At 37.9% G+C, this 10,226-nt stretch overlaps 1 protein-coding gene across 1 annotated transcript; it reads right to left on the reverse strand.

Moving 5' to 3' along the window:
• Nucleotides 1-223: 223 nt before the first annotated feature.
• On the reverse strand, nucleotides 224-8,611 carry enoph1 (enolase-phosphatase 1). Its single transcript, XM_008300818.1, has 6 exons — nucleotides 8,266-8,611; nucleotides 6,199-6,300; nucleotides 4,728-4,930; nucleotides 2,336-2,468; nucleotides 2,067-2,190; nucleotides 224-1,098 (listed from the first exon to the last, which is right to left on the reverse strand). Exons 1-6 carry the CDS (start codon nucleotides 8,347-8,349, stop codon nucleotides 959-961), a joined length of 786 nt encoding a protein of 261 aa, XP_008299040.1. The 5' UTR covers nucleotides 8,350-8,611; the 3' UTR covers nucleotides 224-958.
• Nucleotides 8,612-10,226: the final 1,615 nt, after the last annotated feature.

Consider the following 10,226-nt stretch of genomic DNA (forward strand, 5'->3'; position numbering starts at 1 on the left):
TGGCAGAAGACTTTGGCTGTTTGTTGTAGAACTCCCAATCTTGTCTATTAAACCAGGAAATGTGTGTTTTACTGTGTTTTCTTCACTTATCTCATCAACCAACTACACCTGCAAGTGTCTTTCTGATATGTGTGAGCTGACTCTTTATCTGTTCTATATTTCCAGTCAGACTACATATTTGTTTAAGACGCAGCACAACATGTGCAATGAAGAAGAGACAGGCTGCTGTGTGAGACAAGGCATTTATTGGAAGTACGTTTCCTGAATGTTTCACACATAAATCACCAGTTTGGCAATGATTCGGTACTTTTTTACCCACATTACAGATGAACAACAAGGATGGCACATTTAAATAGACACCATTCACCTGCGAGGGGGTTAATTAAGACATTCAAATGAAGTTTGAAATTTCTGTCAGCAGCACCACTGCTGAGTGCATCTACACTGTGGTTCTACTCTCTAAAACATGACAGCTCAATCACTGGATAAAACTTCATACAGCTGCAGCACATCTGTAAGTGTAGAGGGAAGAAACGGTTACAAAATGGTGACAAATACAGCTCGCGCACACACACAGAGTTGGAAAGTGGCAGTCAAATACGGTTCATCTAAAAGGTAAAAAGGTATCACAGGTCATGTGCAGATTCCTTCAAGCTTGTAGTTGGTTTTCAGCACCTCCCAGTCATTCAAATGGTCCAATGACAGTGATGTTCCATGTAAGTTCCTGTTATGCTCCGTACATCTGTAGGCGTCCTGAACGAGCTGGACAGCTGAACTTCTTCATTATCAGCCCTGCTGCTGGGTAACTGCAGGCCCAGCAGCATCACCTCCTCTACTGTCAACGTGGAACAAACAAAAACACCAGTGTTGCAAAAAGGTGGGGGGCAAAGAGGAGAAGGAGAAGGTCAGTATGAAGTGAAGTCAGAGAAGTGGTCCCTGCCTCCCTCCTCGCTCTGTGTTAAGCTCGTCCCGTCAGCTGAAGTTGGCTAAAGGAGGTAATGAGATTATAGTGGGCCCTCTCCTCATCCGTCAGCTCCATGTTTCCAGGCCTGACCACCACCACCACGTTCAGCCCGGCTTCTTCTGCTGCTTTAGCCTCTGCAACGACAAATCCACAAGTAAATAAAAGCAGACACGAAGGAAAAAAAAAAAAACATTCTACGGAATCTGTTGACTTTTATAACCAGGAAATACAAAGTCCTGCTATAGCGAAGAAAAACAATCTGGCTCGTTTGTATTTCTTTAAACCAATCACAGTCACCGTGGGCGGGGCAACTACACTAGCTGTCTAAAAAAAATTATAATAATAATCAAGCATCTGGTACAAATATAAAGTATTTGGTCTGGAATAACTTCAAATTAGCGAAGCTGACTGCCAAAAAGTCGAGTGCCAGATATCATAAATCTACATAGAGTTTGGCAAACGACCTGAAAACCGCGAATAACAGTTTAGTTGTGTTGCAACTGCGATCTGCATGCTAAAAAAAATTATGCCCTGAAGACTGTATTTGGGAGAGCTGGGACAACATCTTGTAACTCCTTCTAGCATAAATCCTCCTGATGCACCTGGACACATCATCGGTGGGTCATCAGGTGTTTCAGTATCAGACATCCACAATGCTCAGCAGAGTCTGAGTTCAACGAGCACTGCATCACCCATGGCAGTGGTGTAGCACGTCCTACATCTTCCAACTAAAGTTGTTTATTTTTTTACAGAAGTCAAGTGTGGAGACTGATGGTCAGCTATGTAAAACACCTACAAGACGTTTCTGCTGAAGGCAACAATTCGAGCTTTTGAATTAAAGAGTTTATCGACTTGCATGGCTAACAAACAAACAGAGCTCTTTAGCTGGAGAGTTTACTTCCTTCATGTGTAACCAAGCAAAAAACTAACTCCTGCTGCTTATTTTAAACTTAGTAAGTAATACAATATATGTGCTTTGTTTTGTTTTTTCCACACAAAATATCTGTCAATTACATACAGGAAAAATATCTCACAATTGTAACAGTATGTGTGTTTCCAATGCACAATAGTAGAATAAATGAATACGTGCTGGTATACTCACCTCGGCTGACATCTGTCAAGAACGTGATTTCTTCAGGTTGACAGCCAATCCTCTCTGTGATTCTCTCATAGCTTTTGCAGTCTACTTTAGGTCCCACACCGGTGTCAAAGTGACCGTCAAATAACTGAAATGATAAAACAAAACCATCCAATCAGACTCAGTATCTCAGACATCAACAGCACGAGTTTACATTAAAAAAAATCTATATTTCCAAGACCAAAGTTCTGTTTATGTTAGAGTGTTTGCATAGAAATGAGAGAGGCACTTACATCTAAAACGTCTCCTTCGACAGAGTATCCAAACAGAAGTTTCTGTGCCTCGATGCTTCCAGAGGAGTAAATGTAGATTTTGAGGCCTTGTTCTCTCCAGGTTTTGATGGATGGAACCACGTCCTGATAGACCCTGTGTGCAAACAGCCCAACATCATCAACTTATACCTCATTCTGTACCTATATAAAGCTAACAGACCCCATTTATCTGTACAGCTCCTTCCTTTAATAACATTAGATATTCTGTACTTTTTTTAATAGCTCGGACTTGCAACACTTGCTTCTTTAATCCTTCTTCAAAGTTTTCTCCTTGTCAGTATTACTGTTATGCACCAAAACACCAAGTAAGATTCCTCGTATGCCAAAACCGTCTTGGCAGGTTCTGATTATAGTCTTAAAATCATTGTGACCCCAAACACGTAAAGATGTGTGATGAACCTGTGAATGGATTACAACTTTCTATTTCAAACCTATTTATTTTACTAGAAAATTAGGTTCTGGTTCCAGCTTCTGAAATGTGACAGTTTCTTAATTACTCACAACAGTCAAATGAATCCCTTTGGTTTTTAGACTGTTTGACAAAATAAGTATATTGGAAACAATACTGTGAGCTCTGAGAAATTACAAATTTTATATGCTAAATGATTAATTAAAAAAATGATTGGCAGACAAATCAGTGATGAAAATATTAATTTAGCAACAACCCTAAATATACGCAGTACTGATATCAGTGGTAAACATCTCATAGGATCTTGAACTATGTCCCCTGGCTTCCAATGCAAGGACAAATATTTCTTTACAAATGAATGGAAACTTGACTGCAGCAAAAGGAGAAAGACTGATTTTATTAGTTTTTCACAATCCAGTTTCATACAATATGTACTTGGATCAATAATCCAAGTGAGGATGATGTCCTTCAGGGTGTGTAGCTGGTTTTCTGGAATATTGCCTTACAGGTCAGATGACCTGCTATGCATGGACTCTGTACACTGCTAGTACGTGTCAAACTAGTTTATTTTAATTCCACATTTACACAGTCAACATAGTTAAGCAACTAAATAGCCTGTAAGCTTATTTGTTTGTAACTGGAGTAACACGTTTCCTCAGGCAATAATATATTAGACAATGAAACACTGAAAAAAACATGAAATATTATACAAAAGCCGGTCTGTACACGAAGGTTTTCAAAAGGTTGTTTTTAACTGAGGCACTGACTAAGCTGTTCTGACATTAAGGGGCAATTTGTTTCAAAGGTGCAAACAGTGAAAACATTCAAGTCTGAACCACAGACTTTTAACAGCAACTGCTTTTCTGATGGTGAAGTAACCTCCAGGGCCGAGATGCAAAGTAAGAGGTTAAAAGTGCCGAGGATTAGAGTGGAGTGAGACCATGAAGAGATTTACAAGTAATCAAAGAGAATATTAGCTTTAGTTCTGAATGGGAGCATGTGTATGTTAGCCCGGATCGCAGTGATGTGTTCACTACGTCGAGTGTTTGTGAGCAGTTTTGCTTCTGGGGCTTAAGCCAACTGTAAACAGGCAACTGCTGCATTATTCAGGGAAGTGGAAAATGAGTTGTGGTAGTTCAGATGAGACAAAATGAGAGTGTGGACATGTTCAACGATGGAGCATTGGTTTAACTTTGGCAGGATTTCTGATTTGTAGATTGCGAAGTTATGGCAAAACCTCCCCCGATGGTTTATGTTATTGCAGATTTCAGAAATATGTTGCATCTTTAAGGATTCTACGAGAAACTACTGAAACAAACATCACGATGTGTCTCTTTAAGGGCTTAACGTTTTGGGGAAGATATCTAATGGCAATTTTTCTGACTTCTGCAAGTCAAGCTTAAGTTCAATATTCACTGTGTAATTAATGAAATGTCAACAGTGTGACTAACACAAGAAAGACGACATGAATTTGTATAAACACTGACAACAGTTAAACCCTGTATGTAGTGCATATTCTTTACTGCAGCCTTTGCAATTTGCTTTGATCTGAAATCCAGTAACTGCTCGGCCCCCATCGTTTTTATGTCCAGCAGACATGGTGCTTCCAGATAACTTAATTTAACTGCTTTACGATGTTAGTTTATTCCTCCCCTCAGCTCCTGATGGTCTGGTTTGTCATCTGACTGTGACTGTGATCCTGTGGTTGATCCTGTTTGTTCCCACAAATTATCAGCTGTGCTATGTACAGTGCAGAAGCAGTTTATATTCTGGGATGTAAATATTAACCAAATGTGTCTCACTGAGCTCTGATAAAGGTCCAAAAGCCTGCTGTTGTTATCAGGACAAACCCACTATTCATGTTCACTGTGCTTCTGGCAAACTTGCAAAGTCATGACTTAAAAATATGAATTTTGAAAGTGAGGAAAATGATGGTGTACTTACTCGCCTTTGATTCTCCCTGAAGAATACGCCGTCCTCCACATGTGACCTTGGAGCTGTTTGAGCGCTGTGGACTTCCTATCCGCCGCCATCTGCCACAGCACGTTTTCCACCACCTCCCTGATGGCCTTCTCCTCGTCTGTGTGAACCGTCTGGTCCACGGCGTGGACGGGACACGCCCGGTTCTGTTTCATGTCCTCTTCAATCTGCCATGACAGTTAGCCTTTTATTAAAAGACCATTACAGTGTTTAGGGCCCTGAAGTCTTTTAGATTTAATCCTCAGGTAGAAGGGAAAGTTTTTCAACAGGTTTTGTATCAGTATCTCATCATTTCTGTTCCCTACTAGTGTTTAGGTTACAGCAATATAACGTTACAGCGCCTGACTCAAGTCTCAGAAACTGAAGAAAAAAAAAAAACATTAATTTTCAGAGTTCCATTGTCTCATATTCTGAACTTCACCTCAAAAAAATAAACAGAACAAAACAACCACTGTAAGCTTAAAGGAAATTGGAATTTACAGGTCTCTGCATTTTTATTTGGTAAATTCTAGAGAAGAAATGATAACATTCAGTTCGTTGTGACATAACTCTTGGGGACAAAAGTAAAAGTGGACAAAATATTATAAACATAAATGCACCAAATATATATTTTTATATATAACAAATACTTTCCTACCAATAAAATATATCAAATCCATCATCTATGCAAAGAACTAACAGTATGATGCAGCAGAAAAGCGGTTGAGATGTCAGTTGGTTCATGTTTTGAACATTTTCTCCCAAAAATGTCACAGTATCCAGTTTTTCAGATGCAAACACCTGCATTAGTTTTTAAAAAATAGTTTAAAAAAAAAATAAATAAATAAATGAATCAGTAACTATGTTAACAGTTTGAGCATTTTTATAGTAATAATTTAGTCTGAATTTTCTGATTCCAGCTTCTTAAATGTGAATATTTTCTAGTTTCTTTATTCTTCCATCACAACAGACCAAATAACTTTAGACAAAATGAGACATTGGGGCTTTTCCTGACTAACTTCTAACTTTTCCTGAGCTGCTGCAGGAGCAGGACACTGAACATTGTCAGGGACTCCTCACACTCTCTCCATAAACTGCTTGAACTGGTGCTATCAGGAAAACACTTCCCGAGCATTAAAGGAAGAACCTCCAGACTGATCAACAGCTTCATTCCACAAGCTGTCAGAATGCTGAACTGCTGATTCAGATATGCAAACACTTCATTTAATTGCTTCTAGTTTTTGGATCCTGAAGAAACGCTCTCTCATCTTGTTTGTACTACTGTTGTATGTACAGCAAAATGACAATAAACTTGATTTGATTTGAAAAAACACTGATGAACATTTTTCACCCTTCCCTGACATTTCCTAAAGCAAATAGCTAATTGATTAAGTAAATAATATTGACAGGCTAATTGACAAAATTGACCAAAAAAACCCCCATCTCTTCTTGTTACCTGTTTCTTCAGTAGATGAACATCTTGTTTGCACTCGTCTTCTTCCCAGTGAGTGGACAGGTGATCCTCAAGATGCTCCCTGATGTATGGAAATAAGATGTCCTAAAAATAACAAAGAAGACAATAATACCTTTAATTGTCTGAATTCTATTACAAAATTTAGACAGAAAACACTCCCCATACAATTTTTTTCATTAATTCCTACTTTACTGTCTTTGATGCTAATTAGTTCCCACTAATGTTGCACAGTACACCGATGTTAGAAAACTGCTGCAGTATTTTGCCATTTTAAAAACAAAACTAAATCCTGTCTTGCAATTGATCAGTGGTGTTTTGCTAAGAGCAGTATTTCCGATTAATAACGTAGACGTGGTTTGTGTTTGCAGGTTCTGCTTCCACTCCCTGCAGACACAACAGGCTGCAAACAACTTTTTTCAGTTTAATAGCTCCAAGACACATTCAAGCATTGATGTCAACCGTCCACAACTATATGGAATTATGCAGACACACAAAGTGAAACATAGAATTATTTTGCTTACACCGCTACAGTGAGGGAAAGCTCACAGACACCACAACGCCTGTCTGTAAAAGATGTTTTAAAGGAGCCAACATGTCCCACTTGGACAGAGAGTCTCTCCGACAGACATGTGGACTCCAAAGAGTGACAGGACAGTGAATGTGATAAATAATAGTAATAAAAATAATCATAGTAATAACACATTTTATTTCTATAGTACCTTTCAGAATTGGAGTGCTTTACAAAAACAGAGCAGCAGTAAAACATTAAAAGAAGGACAATAAAAACATAATAAAAGACAATAAAACAAACAACACAATTATATTGTGCCGACGACCAAGTCAAACAAGTGATTTATTTTGTAATGTGTAAACTTTGTTCACTCTCGGAGTCTGACCATGCAATAAGGGGTGATGATAACATTTTCTTTCGGTTTTATCTTTCAAGCTAACTTACCAACATGTACAATAACTCTGCACTATTAATGTCATGTTACCGGAAGCTCACAGTCGGCCGATCAACAACACAGCTAATGGACGGTTAACTGAATTCCTGTGGGAAGTGTTAAAGAGGGTGAATAAAATGTGCACTTCAGTACTGCAGCGCTTGTCTCTGCAAGAGTTTATCTAATCAGCAGCAGTGTAACATGAAGGTGGAGAGACATGAACGGAAAGTAAGCTGATGTTAATGGAAGCACCCCTCATTTCTGGTTGAATATTAAAATGTCTGAACACACTGTGGTACAATCATTCATTCCTGTTGTTTTATTGCTTCTTATTAAAACCTCCAGAGCCTTACAATACCACTATATTTTTATAGATTTAATAAAGAAAAATTAGATCACAATCACAATTACTTTCACTGGTGTTTTAGGTTTGTACTCTGGGTTTGAAGCTATTACTTTGGTATCCTAAAAACAACAGTTCTTCAATGAACTGCGAAACTGGGTTCACACCATATGAAATGAGATGGGATCAATTACTTGAACTAGCTGCATGAATACAGCGTCTACAGCCGTGTGACATTTAAAAGTACCGTGAATTGACGAAATCTCTGTATGAATTAAGAGTGAACAATGGATTTGGCATGACTTCACTAGTCGATGATTGTTTTGTGATGAACAAATCTTAAAGTATCAAGGCGTGTTTAGTAAACAAATTGCCATTAAAAAACAAAATGCCATTAAACAAAAAAAATTGAAAAAAATTGAGCGTTGACATTTACAAGTACGACCCTCGTAATTACGACAATTCCAGTGGAGCCTGAAGGCAGCATATGGTCCGTTTCTTACCAGATGGGCGTTTAGTTACATAAAAGGAACCAAGAAAGAAATAATGAAGAAGACAACAATGAAATGTCCAAACACGTAAAGGAAAGCAGTGTTGACTTTAGATTTAGCTCTATAACTTCACAATAAAGCTATCCTGGTTTAGCGGTCTGCTACCGCTGACAAGCAGCTGTTAGCAATAAACCGTACATAATTAGCCACAGTGCTATTAAATGAGTAGCATTTCATGCGTATAGCGGCTATTTTATCTAATTTAACTCACCTTTACAAACGTGATAGGTGTGGTGGTGCCTTCAATATCCAGCAGCAGTGCACTGGTGCAGGCAGGAATAGAAACAGAGGCCATTTTTATTCTTACTGTCTGCAGCTGCTTTCGTTAGCCGAATTTAGCTCAGTTAGCAGCAGCAGCAGCGCGGTGCTTCAGCGGACAGCAGCGGTTCTCTCTGGTTCTCCGAGCCGCACAGACCGAGCACAGCAAACACTGTCTAGGAACTGTAGTTGGTTAGTAGCCACTAACTAGCTGTTCGTTCCATCACCTCGCAGCTAACTAACACACTGACTCAGGGAGCAGAGATGAGCTCACATGTTCAGATCTGTCAGTTCGGAAGCAGCTCAGCAGGAGGCGCTGCCGAGTGTTTGTACTGCATCAAAAACAGGTGAAGAAGAAGAAATACTTATTTTTAAATCTGACTTTATTGACAAGTCAAAAAAAAAAGACATTTTTGAATAACACGTAAAGAAGCAGACTATTGCGTATACCAAAAATGATTATAGCTGACCAAATATAGCTAAATAGTATATTATCTGTAAACAGATCTAAGAAGTACATTGTACATACACCATATTCCACAAAAAGTTGTGCTTTCATTAGTATTCAAATGTCGAAGCTAACATTCATAATACATTTATATCTCTGCAGGCACCTTCCTAATTTAAAATCATTGTTGCTTTATTTATTTATTTATTGACAGCTTGTCAGGTCAAAATTAACTGTGGCTATGTTGGTTGCAATTTCTTCTTTTTCTTCTCTGCAAAAAAGATCAATCAGATTTGACAACCAGCCACATGTATTATCCTGTTTTGTTTTGTTTTTCATCTCAAATGTTCTTTTCTTCCACTCAAAAATAAATACTTTATGACCACATTACTTCTGTAGCACACTTAAAACAATAGACAATGAACCACATTGTTTTCCAGTAGAGAAATAACTTTAGATAGTTTAGGTAGTTTGGGATTTTAAAAAAAAGAGAGAGAGAGAGAGAGAGAGATTAAAAATATATATACATTACAGTTAAAATCCTACAAACTTATATGACACAAATTTATCTGACAAAATGAATGTTAAGGTTAAGGCCACAAAATATTCTTAATTATGCAAAAGAGTTGTATATGGAAATGTATGGTCCATTAACCAGTGAACTAAATCAGTTAAGATGGCGCTGTTTCATGACAACACTTTATGTGAAGAGCAAACAGCAGGCAGCACAGTTCAGCTGTAGACTGGCATGTTTATACTCTTATGTTAAACTGTAAAACATCATGTTTACACCCATTATGTTAAACTGTAAAATGTCATGTTTACACTCTTTATGCTGATCTCAACTGAAGTTAAAATCTAACTGTTTCTATTGATCCTTGATGCTGCCAGTAATCAAATTCTGGTGGAGAACCACTGAGTCCTTTATTTTTGGGTCTCAAAATAGTCATTTTTAAAAAGAAATAATGAATGAATAAATAAATAAATAAATAAATAAGGTTTACACTGGATTTACCTTACAACCTACATTTTGACTGTAGAGTATGAGTTAAGTTAGCTGTAAACAGGTGTTATGCTAAGCAAAGCTAACTTACAGATGGGTCCAGCTTCTGAATTAGTCGGTATTTCCGGGGTATCGACCTACTTACTCTCAGCAGGGAAGCCAATAACAGTACAAACTTGAACTAAATAACTATACCTGCTTTAAAAGCGGCGATTTGCTTATAGTAGTTAGTCTGAATACACAAAACTCTCTCTTAACATGTCACTGAAAAAACTGTTGCTCTGAAAAGTCAAAAAATGACACAATTTCAAACAGAGTATGATAGAAGTTGTTGTGTATATAGATTAGATTAGATAGAACTTTATTGGTTGATTCTTTGTATTGATACTGATTTGGCTCTATGAATACACAAGTCATAGCATTTATAGTGTACTGTATACATCCAATGGGCTGCAAAGTGTCC

This window comes from Stegastes partitus, unplaced genomic scaffold, assembly GCF_000690725.1.
Source record: "Stegastes partitus isolate 25-593 unplaced genomic scaffold, Stegastes_partitus-1.0.2 Scaffold1594, whole genome shotgun sequence".
Taxonomy (NCBI): domain Eukaryota; kingdom Metazoa; phylum Chordata; class Actinopteri; family Pomacentridae; genus Stegastes; species Stegastes partitus.